General features: G+C 34.9%; 1 protein-coding gene across 2 annotated transcripts in view; it reads right to left on the bottom strand.

The window, feature by feature from the left end:
• FSTL5 (follistatin like 5) overlaps nucleotides 1-19,136 on the bottom strand; it is a 321,062-nt gene that overhangs the window by 130,768 nt on the left and 171,158 nt on the right. For both annotated transcript variants that reach the window (XM_054825507.1, XM_054825508.1), the window contains exon 6: nucleotides 6,653-6,773. In XM_054825507.1, coding sequence (XP_054681482.1) covers nucleotides 6,653-6,773 — 121 coding nt within the window. The remainder of the gene's footprint in view (nucleotides 1-6,652; nucleotides 6,774-19,136) is intronic.

Genomic DNA, 19,136 nt, shown 5'->3' with positions numbered 1-19,136 from the left:
TCCTCCTAAAAGCTAAGCTTGATGAAAAGTTCTGTAATTTCAGCCCAGAACAACTTCTGTAATAGCTGCTGTTACTGTAGGTTTATATGTCACTTCATACAAACACCTCAGCAGTAAGGAGTGCTTGAAATCTGAATCCGATATCTGTGACCTGAACTGCATTTCAAAACTGAAGGTGCTTTTAAATATATAAAGCAATAGCACGTACAGTAACAATATACCTGATCCTGAATAACAGCTGCACGACAGATTAGATATTGATAATAGTGTTGAGTGGTACCTGAAAGCACCAGCAGTTCCAGTGAAAATATAAAGCATCACTAATAGAAGAAGGGACAATAAAATTAGGTCATATTTTGTTTTGGCTAGTTAATTCTTCTGACAATTTCTTGTATATCTAGTGGCAGTTTTTACACTCAAGTCCTCAGTGTGAGGGTCCTTCCAAGGCACCTTTTTTGAGCATAAGATAACATCATAAACAGTTCTGCACTAACAACAGAAAATGATTCTGAATGATAATGCTATTTTTTTTCCCCTTCATTTTATGCAGGATGTCAATTATTACACAGAGTATTTAGTTCTATTATTTACAATAAACTTGTTATTTTTATTCATTGTATTCAATCAGTTGTATTCATAAATGTCTAAATTAGCATCATTCTTTCTACTGCAATCATAAAGGGAAGTGCCTACATATACATCTACATCTGCTGAGTGATCAAACAGAATAATTTATGACTATTTACTTGCTTGTGGTATGCCTTGAGGTTTCGCAACCCACCATGAAGGCCACCTGAAATACCTGCTTTGAAATTTCATTTTAGATGGTACTTTAAAGGAGGAAAACACATGAGATTATTTATTTTAGAAAAGAGCACCAGAAGAAAACAAAGAGAGACAACATTTACAGCAAACCCAGAATTATCTGGATAGCATAGGAGACATTACACAAAGAAAGAAAATCCTTGAAAAATAAAGGAAGCACATCAGTTAAGTTTTAGTTTATAGAAGATAAAGCTTTCAAGAATCTGTATTCCCTCTTTCTAGCTTTTGTTTGGCTAGCTCCATCATCTTAGGCTTTCAGCCACTCTTTCAGAAAAAGTTAAATATATTTTTCCCTGTCTAAAATAAAACATTTGCTGAAAGAAAATCCTTTAGCTTGGCTGGGGAAGGAAAACAACAACAACCACCGCCACCAATCAAACACCCCCAAACAACAACAACAAAAGGCAAAAAAAAACCCCAAACAAACAAAAACACCACACAAACCAAAACACTAAGATGGAGCTGGATCACTTTTGAGATAGAATTTTACATTTCCTGGCCAAAGCAGTAGAGGACCAAACCAACCGATTCCTTCAGTCCCAAACTCCCAAAAACCTAGCTAGATCTAAACTTTCTATCTGCTTATATTTTTCAGGCTCCTCTCTGCACATGCTATTGATATCGTTAACCTGCTATGGCATTTAGTAGACATAACTACTAGACAGATGCTATCGCACCAAAAAACCCCAAAACCCTCACGGTATGAGTGAAAACAGCCAATACCCAGAAAACCACATCAGTCTTGCCAGGGTGTAAAACACTAAAAAACCAGTAAGCATCTTCATCTGCATGTAACGTTTTGCAAACCTGGACTTGGCACAAACCTCCAAGGCAGAGAGCACCCTCGCGAGCATTTTCTTTCTTTGCTACTGCCTCAGCATCTGACCTTCTGAAGGGGACAAAAGGATTTTTATTCCACTGCATACAGTTATTCAGTTGTTATTGGTTGTCCTGTTTATTTTGAACTTTTTTTTTTTCATGTAAAATGAGATTGTCAAAAGTAATTCACAGAATACAAGCAAGCATGTATATACGTATGGATATATATTTATGGGCATGTTAATACCTTTAAAACAGGCAATGATTAATCTTTGGCCTTAAGGTGGTTCATTTTCTACCACTAGAGGAAAAACAGAATTGCTGTTATCTGTGGGGAACTCTTCATAAAGCACTACAATCTACAGTCATGTTTGATTCTGAATTTATAATCTTTAGATGACAGCCAAATTTCTAATTAAGTATGCCAATGAAAAAAATTCCTACCTGCAAATGCTAATGAAACAGTACTGATAATTAATCCCACAGATATCAATTCATATTTAAATAAAATATAATTGCCTAATCCTTTAAAAAGAAACCACTTCAAGGGAGTAGGTTGTTCAACAGCGTAGTGAAGATGGCTTTTAATCCTATCCAACTGTGTTCAAAATCTTATCCAAATGTTTTTAAATACCATTTGAAATCACAGCCAGAAACGTGCATGCTAGCTGCATGCTTGGTTATCACTAGCCCTTTTTTAGGCTCAGGCTGATGATACGAATATCCCTAATGCCTTCTCTCAGCCCTCTTCCAGCCTTCTCATTTTTTCCAAAGGTTCTTCTGTGCAGCATGATCCTGTGCTGAGTAGAGGATTTTGATGAACTATTACATTTAGAAAATGACAGCTGTTTAATCTTCACCAAATTCAAATATGTCTTAAAAGTATATTTTGTCATCTATAGTATATTTTATATTTTAGCAGCTTTAGGTACAAACTGGCTTCAAAAGTACCCTTGGGGAATTGCCACATACAAAAACTGTGGTGCTGTGACCCCTATCACCCCTCCCCTACCTCTGCTACCTAGCCCTAGCATTTCTGCGCTCATACGACTCTGTCTTAACAAACAGGGCATTAGAACTGCTTCCCTTCTAAGCTCTTTCTTCCACTCCCTCTCCATACTTAAAAAGGCAACTCTAGAGTTACAGAAATAAAGAAAAAAAAATACAAAACAAAAACTACTACCCTTTGCATTCCGTGCAGCAGTTTTGAATAGGATCAATTTTTCCAGCATTGAAAACCCAAATTTTCTGCCATTCTGACTAAGTGTCAGTAAGTCTTGTTCCAGCAGCTGGGTGGAGAAACTTTAATGAGGAGAGTTCAACAGTTCTCAAATCCACCACTCCATTGCTATAAGGGGTAGAGGCAAATCCACTGGGAGCAGCAGGTTATAAATTGAGATTAGTTTCTAAATGTAGATGAAAAAGGTGAAGATAAAAGAATGAAAAAACAGTGACAAACACACTGTCAAGCTCAACGGACAGAGGACTGCATGAGGGGTCAAATATTCTACAAACATTTTTGATTTAAAATAACAGTTATGCCTTTTAAACTTCTTTGAATAACAAATAAGACCATAAAATTTTAGCAGATGATCCCCTGCAAATATTATTACTCAGTTATTATCTTTCACTCATTACATAGTTATGAAAAGTATTTTAAAAAAATCCTTCCTATTTTGGTTTCAATTTGTTCTACATATTTGAAAGTGTCCAAATTGATGAAAAAAAAAAGTTTTCCCTACTGTATAAAATGATAATTCCAAAATTGAAATATATAATCAAAATATAACATAATTATAATTTTGGCATGCAAAACTGAAATTATTAAATACTTAAAGAAAATTCTGGGGAAAAATTCAGATTTATTTCTGTTTGGAATAAACATTTTCAACATTCCTATTTCACTTTACGGCAGAAGATTAACACGTTTAATTCTATCATAGGTTGATGCATAAATGAGAATATAATTGCATGTGGAATGACGTGTGGAAGATGTGATGCAAGTGCTTCTTGCAAATATTTTCTTACATGGATGTAGTTCCCCGTCTATATTAATTCTCCGTAACCTGGTAAATCCAGACTTACTGTTACTAGTAGAAGGCTTTGCCTTAAGCCAAGAACACAGGCATCCGGACTGGGACTGTCACATTCGCTTTGCCTGGGGTTGGCTTGGCTTGTGTGGAGAGCTTGGTTTCCGCTTGGGGTCAGCTTGTTTAGCCGCAAGAGCAGTATTCTAATGACCAGGCGGTTATCATTTCATCTGTTTTGGTTTCACCTAGCTTAATACACTTTTATAACATTATGTAATTATCGTTAACGTTATTGACAAAATGTCAGAATGACTGAATTTGAACTCTCTCGAGATCAAATGCAATGGAACTAGAGTTAATCCTCAAATTTATTTCAAGAGTATTTGTCTCAGTTACAGAGACTAATGGTACATCACATTCCTTTGGCCTGTTGGGCACACGACGTACAATGAACTAATACCATTTTTTTTGTTTCATTTTTAAACAATGTAATGAATATGTGTAGTTACAGGACAAGGGGTAATGGCTTTAGACTAACAGAGAGTAGATTTAGATTAGACATAAGGAAAAAAAATTCTTTATTGTTAGAGTGGTGAGGCACTGGAACAGGTTGCCCAGAGAGGTTGTGGAGGCCCCCTCCCTGGAAGTGTTCAAGGCCAGGTTGGATGGGGCTTTGGGCAACCTGGTCTAGTGGAGGGTGTCCCTGCCCACGGCAGGGGGGTTGGACCTAGGTGATCTTTAAGGTCCCTTCCAATCCAAACCATTCTATGAGTCTACAATATGTAGACAGTTTGTTGAAAAATGTTATACAGAAGAATGAATTTTGCTCTAGAAATCATCTTCCAAGATACCTTTATAGTTTCAAATAGAGTCTTCACTATTGTATTGCAACAAAAACCCAAATAATTCCTAACTTTAAGTAATCTAATGTTTACGTTATCATTCCTATTAAGGTAATGCTTATTATACCATATGGAAGTGATCTTCATTATTCAGAAGTCCATTAAAAAAAACACAACAAAAAGCTGTCCTTATGTCTGGAGTTTTAAAACAATGCAAAATAGTCCCTCAGAGGCCCATCAAAGTCTTATTTGGAAGAACAATGTTATGCTTCCATTAATACATGGTTTCAGTGTTTGCAAACAGCATGCTAACACTTTAAGCATATTTTTAACCTTCTTGGATTACTATAGATCCTACACATGCTTCCATATATTTTTCCACATCTGTGCATATAATCAAGATCTACATGTACATCATCTATCCATATAATTGTAGATAATGCATGGGTATGTCTCTATAGATGCTATGTAATTCTGTATGTTTTGATAACTCAGACTTGTATGACAACATTTAATAAAGAAATAAAGATATTTCCTTGTGTTTTGCTGGTACAGATGAATTAATTTATCTCAGTGCCACAAAGTCCTAACATCTACTATTCTTTCCCTCTCCCCCCTTATTTCTTGGCTGTACTCTCCCTTCACTTCTTTTGCATGACTTATTGTCTGACCCGTCCCTTATTCAACTGGCACACACTAAGCAGAATTGGGGTGGAATGCGGAAAGTGAGTACTTTTCTGCTGATTTAGTGACTCAGAGGAGGGACTAAGTGTCAGGACACTGCAAGAAAGGCAGTCAGATAATGCCAGGAAGCAAGATCAAAGGGGGTTTTTTTCGGAGTAGTAAGCCATTCATTCAGCTAAGCAGTGTCACAAATTCACGCTTTCTGAAAGACTTTCAGTGAAATAAAAATAGAATTCAATGGGCAAAACTAGGAAACTTTCAGGCAGTCTTTCTTGATCATTAATTTAATGTTTATTCTTATTGCTTTCCATGCAGCCATTTTTTTTCCTAATATCATAGAATCATAGAATGGTTAGGGTTGGAAGAGACCTTAAAGATCATCTAGTTCCAACTCCCCTGCTGCGGGCAGGGACACCCTCCACTAGACCACGTTGCCCAAAGCCTCATCCAACCTGGCCTTAACCACTTCCATTCATTAATTTTTAGTTTTAAACTCTGTAAGTAGTTTTGGATCTTTTTTCATTTGACACCGTCTAAAGTGGCTGAGAGTTGTCAGCTGTCCAAAGATAAAGTACAAAAAGAATAAAGGAACAGGCTGTAATGACACAAAATGAAGATACATTAATGGACTAGTCAACGCATAATCAATCTATAATTATAGGAAGATCTGAGCATAAACTTGATCTGCTATGTTGCCGGGCTGCTGAACGTGGAGCAGCAGTAATTGAAACCAAAGTCAGATTTCAAGATTCAGTCTTAGATTTGAGGTAGATAAGAGTGAAAATCGTCAGTTCTGATCCGGATATAACAAAATATATGGACACATCTTATATTGCATACCATATAAAAGCTCTTAACATCTTCCTTCTTTCTGCTACTCACTACCATCTTGACCCAAACCCCAGTAGTTTGGTCAAGATGTTCGCACATACTGTGCACATTTGTCCACAGTCGCTTTTGGCATTCAGAGGACAAATACCTGGCAAAACTATACCACAAATCTATATCTCTCTCTGAGTCTTGTGAAGACCTAAGGCACCTAATAGAAGTGGTACATTTGTTGCTGGGTTTGTCAGAAATGGTCTTATCAGTACTCAAACACAGGGTGTGGGGAAGTGTTCCAGCTTTTTCAGTTCTGTTGATTACGTGTTGACCACATTACTTCCCACTTGCACGCGACACAGACTTATCAATGCATGTTGGCATTGAGAAAGATTATCTATAAATTCTCCATTACCAAATCCCTCAGAAATCTGGACACTAACGTATCTCATTGATTTCTGCCGAGAAGTTCTCTACTATATCGTGACTGTTAAATTGTACTCATTGTTTAAGTACAGCATCAGAACATATCAAGATTCAAAAATTAAAAAAACAAGCCATTCTAGAAAAACAAAGCAAGAGAGAGAGAAAAGAAAACTGAAAGAAGAATAGGCTCATCTTTGTACTTACGAAAAGCTCTATAGAATTCTTCAAGAGCTAGGTGCTTGTCACTATTATAATCATCGTATTTCAGCAAATCGAACAGAGAGCAGTCAGACAGATCCTTGCCAAGCTCATCCCGTTTTATTACCTGACAAGAAAATTATAACCATGAAATTACATTTGAGCTCTTAGAGTTCTCTGGTATAATTAATTGTTTCTAATAATCATTTAATAGATCATTTTAAGGTTGCTGTGGGGCAATGAACTGCAACTGTGTAAAGTCAGGGATTTTCAGTTACTTTGTAATTATTTATTGCAGTTTTAAAAGTTAATACCTTTAGGACAGACTCACTGATATTACACAAAAGTTTTCAGAATATATAGAGAATATATACGTAATGGGAATAGAGAGAAGCACTATAAAAAAGCTGATTTTACTTAACATGTATAGGAATGGTAATTAAGAAACATTCAAATATATTCGAGATAATAATTTCCCAAGTATACCTGACGTAATGTCTTTTTCCTCTCAGTCTAATTCCTAACCACAAAAACCAAATTCAGGCATTTTCAAAGATAACTAAAATGAACTCCTGCTATGCTACTAATTGTATCAACTTCTTACCGGCTTTTGACAAGCCTATTATCTTCCCAAAGACCTGTTATAAAAGTAGCTGACCTGAAAAGGCTCCTGTTTCTCAATGGAGGCACGTACACTTTGTAAATAGATCATAATTAATAGCTACTAGATTTTAACACCAATGAACTTCTCTTGGAGAAATGTTCTTTAACTTGTGCATTGTTTTGATTTAAAGTCTGTATATGCTGTAGACATCTACCTCAATTCCATCCAAGGAATTTTTAAGATGTTGATAACCACAAATATTCAGAATTCTTATTTTGCATGGTGCATGTATTAAAAACATTAGCACATAACTGAAAGAACCAAACCTAATGCAACTCCCTTGTTATAATGTTGCACAATTTAAAGTTTTATACTGGGCACAGAAAAAATGAATATAACTATAGTTAATTCCTCTGTAAAATAATTACACTTCCTACCCTCTACCTGTCTCCCAAAATAATTGCAAAACCATTACATTTGTATTATCACATGATAGTTTCTGAAAAATAGGGGATACAAAGGCTTTTGTGTTTCAGTTGCTCTGCAAAGGAATCAGCAGTTATTATTCATGTAAATAGAAATTTGCTAAACAAATAATAGAGAATAAAAGGAGCATTAAAGCAAAGAGAATAGACACAAACATTTTATCCTACCAGAAGTAATTTTCTATATATTAATATAAAAGCATTATAAAAGATAATAACCTTGTTAGTACATTAGAAAGTATGAAAACCATTCACAAAGATAAGAAAAGCACCACAAAACCAGCTTTAGTAATTATTAATTAAAGATACATACTATACTACCTGAATATCAGTGCTAGCAACTTCTCATACTTTACAAGCCTGTTTATTAAGTTCGCATTAAACCAAATTAAGAAAAAATGAAATTGTGTAGATCTTACAGCTGGTACATAAAGGACAAAAATGTAGCCTGGGAAAAATTAATAATTCTAAGCCCATTGAAGTTATACAAGTACTAAAAATATAACAGAGTGTATTGAAAACTTCACTCTAGAAGAAATCTCTGAGATTTCAAGGCCATGAAATGCGCTTAAAAATCACAGCTGGTTCATAAAAAGGAACATCAGGGTGAGAAACATTGTTCCTTTGCTTGCTCTTCATAAAAGGAGTACTGAAACAGTTTAAAATATTTCTTCCCGCTAGCTTCAATTGTACAAACCAGGATTAAACTTTACATCTAAGGTGGTGCAATAAAAACTTTTTTAAAGCTCGCTACCACCTGCTACTATAGTACCACATTTTTAATTGCATATTAGCGTTCTCAGCTTCAGTCCTTTGAGTTGAAATATGTCTTAGGATGCTTTTCATTTATAATTGGTCAATTTTATTTAAAATAAAAATAATCATAATTAAAAAAAGATTAGCCAGAATAATTGAGACATTTTTAAGAATGATGCTATTGACAGGTATGATTGCTTTTCCTGGCAATTATTTTTTATCTTCAATAAACCCATAATTTTGATTACAGATATAAGATTCAATGTTTGTTTATATACAGACATCTTTATGCTGGTGATATACTTCGGTGTTCTTTGGAAAATTCACTCAGCTTTGATAAACCCTCCAAAAACATCTGTAATGACAGATTTTAGAAGGTACAGAAGTGATTCATATCATGATTAATCTTAATTATCTGTGATTTGCTGCCAAAAGAGCTGTTCCAATTTTTACCCAATAGGAATTCTCTTGTGCTGGATCTATCAGATCAGATCAGCTCTCTGATCGAAAGCAAAATTAATCTTTGTGGAGATTTTGGGTGCTTGGTTGGTTGGGGTTTTTTTTATCTTGAATGGGTGAGGGATTAATATTCTATCACAAAAGGTACAACTCAGAATATATTAGGGTGTGAGGATTTGGATTTTGAAAAATTACCTATTTCTGTAGCAGCCTGCAGTTAGATCAGATCGACTGTGATAGGAAATTGCAACCTCTGTGAGACTCTAGCAAAGCAAAGCTGACTACTTACCAAGCCGTTAGCCAACAGAGGAGTCATTTAGCAACTTATGTTAGCATCAAGTGTTTCAAAATCATCAGGATCAAACTGCCTGTTCACAATAGTCCCTAACTCACTGGCTGAGGAGATTTTTTTTTTCTTGTTGACATTACCTTTTAACAGATCTTCATGCATTAGTGAAATTCCATAAAGGGGGACATATAACAACACAGCGCAAAAATTCAGAAAGAGCAAGAAAAATTGTCAGTATTGGTTCAAGAAATAAACAGTGGAATTCACAAATAAAGACTGTGAATAGTTTTTGTGTTTCTAAATGCTGTCACGACATGGTATTTTAACACCATCTTCTAGGAAATACAGCCTGTCATTCAACCCCTTTTTTTATTTTCTTTTATTTAGGTAAGGGATTTCATTTACAAAGGCAGCTTGCTAAATATAATAGCTTCTTGTAGGTATTTTTCATTTCACACCCTACATCATTACAAGGTAAAAATAATACTATGCAGTATCAATAAGGCATATACCCCATGAATAATGTCAGTAAATTGCAAAACTTGAAAAAATAGATGTCAGTGAGGAATCCTCAATGGCTGAAACAATCCAGTGGGATTTTGAAAGTCTCGGGTCTCATCCCAATCCTTTTTGATAATTTAAAAATAAATGTAAAAAGAAAATTGGCCAATGGCATATATTGTTGAGGTGAATAATAATGAGGAGAAGGACAGGGGAGCATATGGAATGAAATGGATCACTTGGTTGGATGTTTTTCACGAAAAGGATCTGTGTTTTCATAGAGCCAAATGTAAGGTCATTCATCTAAAAATAAGAACCTAGACTGTACCTTAATGAAGATAAATGGGCCCTGGAAAACATTTTATCTCAGAGAGGGGTAGAATTTGCTGTGGATAAGGAAGTCTCAAATTCCAGGATCACTTTGTAGCCTAACCAAGCAGTATGTTTTTTTGAAGTGTAACAAGGTAACTGGGGGTAGAAAGGCGATGATGGGACTGATAATGAAACACAGCATTCACTTTTGACTTGCACATATAAAAATTTAATGCTCAGAAAGTAGAAGGGAACTTTTCAAGTTAGAAAGTATCCATAAGAGTAATTGGAAGCCTGCTGAAGACATTTTACACTAAGAGAGCTGAGAAAAATCAATATTTATAGGTCCGGGGTTTTTTGTTTTTTAAAGGGAAAGCAAGAATTGACCGTATCACATTCCAGAGGGAAAAAAAAAAAAAAAAAAGGAAAAAAGGATGCTTCAATTTGGCAAACAAAAGTTAATAGGATAGGAAAAATTAATAACACCTCTAAAACAAAAAAAAAAAGAAAAAAAAAGAAAAAATACAGGAACAATTAACCTTGAATCCTAGGACTCAAGTTCCCCTTGATGTTTTCAAATCAAGGCTGCACATTTCCCTGTAGACCTTTTTTTGCTTCAGCCAAAAGCAAGATGTTACATTTTTTAAATTAAAAGTGTAGGACAAATAGAATAAAATTCCATGTCTATAATTCACAGGTTAGATTAGATGGTGTATCATAGATGATCTAACAGTGTGCCTTAAGTTTTAAATTGTATTAATCTCTGTCCATGGAGGAGAGAAGAGTAAAATTCAAGGAAACTGATTCGTAAGCCAATTCTTTAAACCCAGCCTGTCTACTCCTTGACGGTAATTAGTTAGGAAGTCAGGATAGAAACAGGCAAAATATTTAGTGAGTCATATACTGGAAACAAAATTCTTACTATAAAAGTTAAAGTCTGATTAAGATGATCATTGTATGATTGTGCCATACAAGTCACACATGGGATTATTTGATTTCAGACTTCTGAAAATTCATCCCAGAGAATGTTCACAAATATTTACGCTCACAAATTTTACTTCACATTTCCATGTAATCTGATTAAAAATGAAAAACTGCATGTCAGAATAGGTTGTTTCTTTCATTTCAATTTGATTTCTGACAGCCACAATGAAAAGTCTGCAGATGTTATGAAACTAGATCACAAATAACACAATATTTCCTTTATTAGTCCACCTTACCAAAAATGTTGTTGGGGTTTTTTTGCTTGCCTGTGATTGATGATCTCTATGTACTTCCCAAAGAAAATAGTACAGAAATACAGCTACAAAGAAAAACTTCCTTTACAGCAAACATAGTGGTTCAGTTAACGTGTGTTCATCTTTCCTAAAAGCAAGTGTCTGATCACAACAGTATCACTCAGTGCTTAATCTAGACTATGTCGAACACCAAACACTGTAGGAATTGTTCTCCAAATTAATTCCAACTGCATGAAGGGGTTCAATTACCTTGTACCACCATCTTCCACAGCAGTATAACTTTGTGGAAATTAAAGGAATTGATCATTTATGAAATGAAATTAATAATAAAGGTTGGTAAATTGTTCCTTGCTTTAACTTCCCCTAACCCAGTTAGATCAGTATTATTCTTACAGTTTACCAGTATGTAGGGCAGTAACACCATCCTTTATTTGGTGTCTATAGTAGAGTGTTACGTTTGGGAATTTGAGGTAGAATGAGTAAAGCTATGGGACTTCCGCATCACAGAATGGGTAATGACACAGAGATCCCTGAGCAGAGATCCGAACTGGTCAACTCACACGGAGTGGCATGTAACGGCATGGACTCGATTGCAGTTAAGGGTATTATCTCAATACTGTCCCATACTAAATGGGTTACACTGCTCAGATACGAGGTTTGTCTCTGCAGACTGCTCCAACGAGAGTCACTTTTGTGCCTTTCTGCTTCTACATTTCACAGGGGGAAGACCTAATCTGACTCAGAAATGTGTCCTTAGATGTCTGCAAGTATAATGCTGAAGCTGCAGATGTCTAGCCCACAGTATAGGACCAGAATAAGTATTAGGACCACATAGATAACATGGGTAAAGTTCTGCACCTCAGAATTGACCCAGAACTACCAGTACCCTGAGTCTGAGGCTCTGGAGCAAACAGAAAACCACGTTGACATGAGTACAAACAAAATCCTGCACCATTATACTTTGTGTTCACTTTAGTTAGCACCAGCTGTTGAATCTACCCAGGAAAGGAAGCCGGGTCCATGTTGTGGTTTAGCCCCAGCTGACAGATGAGCACCGTGGCTGCTCACTCACCCCTCTATCCCCTGGTGGGATTGGGAGGAGAACTGGAAGACAAAGGTAAAACTCATGGGTCAGGGTAAGGACAGTTTACTGGGGCAGCAAAGGAAGAGGAAAACAACAACAGTACTTGGAATATACAAAGCGGGTGATACACAATGCAATTGCTCATCGCCAGAAACTTGATGCCCAGTCCACCCCAGAGCATCAACTCCTTCTCCCCGGCCAGCTCCCTTTATATACTGAGCATGATGTCATATGGCATGGAATACCCCTTTGGCTAATTTGGGTCAGCTGTCCCAGCTGTGTCCCCTTCCCAGCTCCTTGTGAAAATTAACTCTATCACAGCTGAAAACAAGGACAGCCCAGCTTCCTTCACAGCCCATTGCTGTATTTCAAAGGACACTGTTTCATAGGACAGAATTTGAGAATCATTGAGCCATAGAGAAGTAACTGAAGAAGCATAACCACTTGGCCTAACCTCGACGTCATTCACTAGAGGAAGGGATATCTTAGGTAACCCCAGCTTCAGAAAGGGTTTGTTCTGTTTTGCACTAGCTAGTCACTAGACTGTGCCCACACAATCTGGTATGGTCCTCTTGTTTAAAAGCATTTCTCCTCAGACTTTAGGCATGGACTTTGTTCCTAGCCCAAAATTGAGAAATTCATAGATGCAAGGTCATCTAGCAGATAGATTTTGCAATGCTTATACATCTCTGAGGATCCTAAATGCTTCATCTGGACTGAAGAAAAGACTTTAAGCTGTCTACCCAGGTATATGAAATATTCACGTTGTAAATGTATGCGCAAGGTTATTAATCTAATACCTAGATATAGGGTATAATAAATCTCATTTTAAAAGCTATTCATAGTTCTTTTTCCTTACATGCCATTCCAGTAGCTAAGTAACTAAATTGTAATCCAGCAGAGTAACTGAATCATCCGTTGTGCAAGAAAATAATGGAAAGCGCTTTTACTTGATAAAAGCAAAGGCAGCAAACACAGATCAAGATGTTAGGGTTTAGCACTATGATCACAGTGTTTGTAAGCTATATCTCACTACTAATCCCCAAAAAGTTCTCTTTTCTTTTCCCCCAATTCTAAAGTTTCATGTAGGATTCTTCTTTTTATTTTGAATCTAGAACTCAATATAGTGCATGTTCAGTTTTTCTTAGATTAGTGATAGTAAAAATAGATAATATGATCTACATAATAAGGTATCCCTTATTAATAAGCAGAAAATAAATAGAACTATAGCTTAATAGACAAAATATGCTTCTGCCTATGTTACATGTAGGAAACACCAAAGTTGATGAAAATTTCAAAGAGAGGAGGTAGGCTTATTACCCCTTCCCAAGTCCTCCAAATAACACATAGTAATACCACTGATAAGATGCAAAATCAAGTCATAAAGGTAAAAATTTAAAGGCCCAGGGCTTCACAAAGTATTTTGATCAGAGTTTGAGAAACCAATGTTGACAGAAAAGATGCAATTTACATTAGTTGTAGTTGTGCAAACAAGTACCATGAAGCATCAGTCAGCATAAAGTGCAACCATATTATCATTAATAAAGAAGTAAAACTGGAAGGAGTCAAATGAATTTTTTTCCTTTCAGATCTCAGTGGCACGACATAGGGAACACACTTTAGGAATCTTAATCTTTGAAGGAAAAGATGAAGCCATAAATCAGGTCACATTATTGTATAAAAAAGGACACACATCTGTTTCTGATTCACAAACAAGCAACGGTTTGTTAGCAAATATAACAACTGACAGTGATTGATGCAAATTTGAGAAAAAAGAAATTAAAGAATAACAGAAAAAACTAATTAAAAAGTTATCTATACATTCAGCAGTAATTAATGCTGTATTAAACAAACCACATACATAATTCCTTCAGATTACATTTTTTTAAGATAATATATAGTAACCAAGCCATTTACAGATACAGCTTTACCCATCTACAGAGAGTGTATTCTTCTCAGCTATGGCATATACCTGAGATTTACAGATAAGTATGCAAACTTATACATAGCCATAAAGACAAACGAACTTAATTTCCTACTTGAAATTTGTTTCTTTTTTCAGTACATTTTACATTAGAACTTTTGAATTGATGTTTCATGTAAAGATGCTCTATATGCATACACACACCCACACCCCGATCTTGTATATTTATCTACAATAACACATGAATATGTAACACTATTTAAAGGTTCATTACACTTTATGAGAAGTCTGTATTTCTGATGTCACCTGTAATTGAAGCAAATGAAACTGATAAGTGAAAATGGCATATTTAATTTTATAGTACTCCCCATAACTTCCACTTACCATTCCTTGAAACAACAATGAACTTGGTCTCAGGAAACTGCACTAAGTGGCTCATTTGACCATTTCTTAATTGTTTTTCTCTGATCTCACTAACTGGAATTAAATAGCACTCAGAAAACATCAAAATAAAATGCAGAAATAAGGATGAGTGTTTATAAAAATGTAATGTATTTTCATGTGTCCTATGTTAATCTGGTAAATAACAGAAACATGTCCAGGTATTTGAAGTTACAGATATTAATTAACAGTTCATAAATAAGGATGCTGAATTATTTCTTTGTTCCAGAAAATAGATCATAAAAAGCAGGAAGAGGAAAGTTTGTTATTATTATACATTCAACTTGCTTTCAGACTATCTCCCTTCCCTTTTCTATAAAATTTTGCTTTCTCAGCTCACTAGTAAAAGAAATAAATAGAAGGAAAGCAGCTTTAAGTCCAATCAAGTATAGATTATTTCACTTTCACGCACAGAAGGAACTTGAATTTCACTGTTAAGCAAGATGAAGTATTCTTAGCGTTCATGTATCTTTCATTGATGGTAGCCAGAAAAGGCTTATTGTTTATAAAATGGCAATTCCACCATACAGCAATAACTGCATTCATCACTGGAAAAACACATTTTATTCCCATGTCTCCCCATAACACTTCTGATGTTTTTTCTCTTCTATACAGCAACAACAATATAGAGTACTCAAGCAGTCCACAGTGGTAGACACACTGACATTCCATTTATAACTTTGTACTGAATTCCAGTTTGGTTTTGCATGAGATAAAAGACAATAGATAAACAACCGAGTCTGTTAATAACTGAATATTCATAGCTAACCAAAAAAAAATCAATTATCTTCCTTTCTTCTGCATTTATTTCAATTCTTTCAAAGTGCTTTAAAAACAAAACAAACCCTTCAAGGAACCACCCCACTTTACTAGAAATCTTGCAGATACGTTTCATTTATGTTACACCAGATGCGATGAAGGTGACAAAAATTCTGCCTATTTCATAGCCCACCCTTTTGGAAGGGCAGATACTCTTTCTGATGAGTACCTACCTCTCCAAACAGAGTAGCCTAAAAGGTTAACTTCATCAGTAAGTGCTTTTAAAAATCAAGCCACATCTGACTTGCCAATATAGGATTTGGAAACTAGAACATCAAATGAGTTAAGCTCAGCAGTGAAAGCAGTCAAGTCAGGGAAGAATTTATATGTGCAAAAAAAATGTTCATACATAATCCTACCACTTTTCTACCTTCATTGCAGCCTACCTTGTCTGACATTTACACTAAGGGAATTATAATTATTTTTAAACTGTAATTCTGTATTACACTATAAAGCCATAAAAAAATTTATGACAAAATTGTTAAAATAAAAAAATAGCTAGCCAATCTTTAATTTGTTATAATACTCAAACTATATTTTTTTAAACTTTCTTACTATTTGAAATAGATTTTTTTGAGAGAAAGAACTATTTTTGCTTTTTCTCAAGAGGAATATTTGTTTCTCTTGCAGCAAGATACAAATGCGAGAACCTTATGATTTCTGATCCAAAATACATCAGTAAAAATTGGAGTGTTGCTGTCACCATTTCCAATCTCCAACTGATTCATTTCAATTTTACATTAGGTAGGATGACTACATGGACACCTATGAGATAATAAAATGCAATCCAAGAACCCGATTGCACTCACTGCACAGCAATATTGAGGAGACGTAAAATTTAAGATGTACTAAAAACTGAAGCTGAATATTCATGTGAACATAAATTCACTTCAGGAGTTGTTGTTTTCTACAACGAATGTTTTCATATTCCCTTAATATGATTAAATTTAAAATACAGACAGGCACTATTATTTATGACAGGTTTGCAGATTTCAAAATTTTGGCTGTATTATGAGCACAACTGAAAAAAGTTCTCCTAAACCTGAAAAGGTTTTCAAGAGTACAATAATGTCTCCCATTTAGCCCTGGAGAAGTTCAAAGACCTTTCCAACATTCTTTCACCACCAGCACCACCCCTTCCCCCTCAATAATCACATTCTCAAGAAAGTTAAAGGGCCCAGCATTCTCTCAGTGACAGGGACCTCTCTCACGGTATGAATTAATACCTTCTAGATAGTGTATTCAAAATGAGGTCATCTTGTTTCTTTTCTCCTATTACAGCAATTCCAATTTTTAGAAATACTGATAGCTATCACATACACTAAAGGCAGAAAAGAGGAAGATTCTAATCCCACCTTGCAAAACAATCTTGATTTATCAAGCTTTTATGCTCAACAAAAACAAAAAAACATCGGGCTAATCCACAGGAGGATGAAAAAAAAAGTGTCGAGTGTCATAATGCTCTGAAAAACAATGCATTTCATTTGAAGATATTACTGTGAGTTCTTTTAATCTGTCATCTTGTTTTAAGCCTTCAGCGAGAACTGAGTCAGATACTTGGTTTGTAAATATGCAGGTGAAAATCTTCCTCTGTCAGATGAAGGCAAAGATTTCCAAATATTCAGATTATACAGGAGCTGTGTCCTTAACTACAAAAATCACACACCATTCTGTGTTTTGCAAAGGCAATTCGGTTTTTCCTTTTGTCACATGAAAAGGTTCTCAGCTAAAGCTTATGCTATCAAGAAAGCTTCATGAGAAACAGGTACAGCTTCTCTTTTCTTCTCTGTTTTTTTAGTCAAAAAATGATTACTGAAGGCAACAGGTTAGTTCACTGTGTCTCTTGCAAAACATACAATAAGACGCCATACACCACTAACAATTAACTTATTTTACATTATTCTTTAGACTGAATAATTTGATGTTTCCACAATGAATTTCAGCAAAACCACAAAGCACTATTTTTGGCTTTTAAGGATGTTTGACCTGATTCCATACTTGTGGAAAAGCAGTACTTTACACTTGCCATTATAAATTCATTTTTATAGAAAAAAAATTATGTGGGAAAAGTGTGTATAGAAAGTTTGAAAACACCATAATGGAAAATTTTTTTTTTTTTTAAACTACGTTTGAAACAAAGAAACAAAGGAAAAAGGAAAAGTATATGTGTAGCAACTGAACAGAGAAGAATTGTTTCTTTATACAAACCTGGAAATTCTGCAAAATACTTTTGATACTGACCTTCAGCACTAGTACTTTAGTCCTGACCCTTCTAATGAAAAGAACATGATTCACTGATAATTAGATAATGGATTTGTAGTGGTGAAAGTATTCAGAAATTTGCCAGTAGTTACATGAAGGCTATGGCAACAAAGTCAAGCTGTTTTCAAGTGGTAAAATAAAGAAGGATTTAAAATTCAGTTTCTTTAGACTGCCACCAATACACTAATCACTATCACATTGTTTCAAGTGTTAGTGAGATATATCTATAAGCATTAAATATAATTTTCACATCTATAACTGTGACTCCTATGTGTGTTATGTATTCATATAGTATATTCATATAAAAAGTATTATTTGTAAAATTTATACAGGCACTAAATTCCCTTGAAAGATGAAGTTCTGAAAGAGTCTAAAATATAGGAGGAAAACTAAATCTTATAAAGTACAGAAAAATAATATTTTAAATTGTGGTTTGGAGTTTTTGTTTGTTTTGTTGTTTGGGCTTTTTTAAATGGGAAATTTATTATTTGAAATGATACCTACATTTGTATGCCGCCTCTCATCCTGGAAAGATTTACACTAAAACTTCAGAAGTTAACTGTATGGAAATAACTCCAGCTTAACACCTTAGGTAGTATATATTCACTTGTAAATATTTCTTAACACTGCCACACAACTTAAAACATAGGATAACAATCAACACTGGCATCTAACAAATCTTACTTTTCCTGAATTTTTAATTAGCTGCCTAGTATTAGACTCATTAATATAGCTCAGCCATGATTAGGTTTTTCAAACATGGACTTCTACATTATCTAGTAAATCAAAGTACATTTGATCAAAGTACAATGCTCTTTAATAGAGTTAACCTCTCTAGGTAGATTAAAGCTAGTGTTGTCATGCCTACCAGAGCAACAATTATTGGTTTAGATCTGTAATTAATTAAAGCTTGCTATTTAGAGACTACATGAATTCTCTTTCCAAGACTACTTCCATACTTCTCTAGCACTAACTTATATAAAGCAATAATACTTCTTTACTATTACAGAAGTGATTTAAAATATCATTGTGATTGTCTTCAACTTCTAAAATACATCTGTTCAGTTGGACTTTATGATAGGACACTGTGGATAATAAAACAACTCATGGTCAAAGCAACATATAGCATTTTAATCCCCTAAGGTGTATCCTAAAGCATTGTATTCACAATTCTGAATAATCACTGCAGAATTCCTGAATAATTCAGCTTTTCCAAAATTTCTGAATGAAGTTCTCCACCTCAGAGACTCACATATCTTTTATAAAGCAAAAGCATCCTAAGACATAGTATGCCATGCATGTAAGTCCTAACAAAG

This window comes from Grus americana, chromosome 4 (assembly GCF_028858705.1).
Source record: "Grus americana isolate bGruAme1 chromosome 4, bGruAme1.mat, whole genome shotgun sequence".
Classification (NCBI taxonomy): Eukaryota; Metazoa; Chordata; class Aves; order Gruiformes; family Gruidae; genus Grus; species Grus americana.
This window is presented reverse-complemented; position numbering and strand designations above follow the sequence as displayed.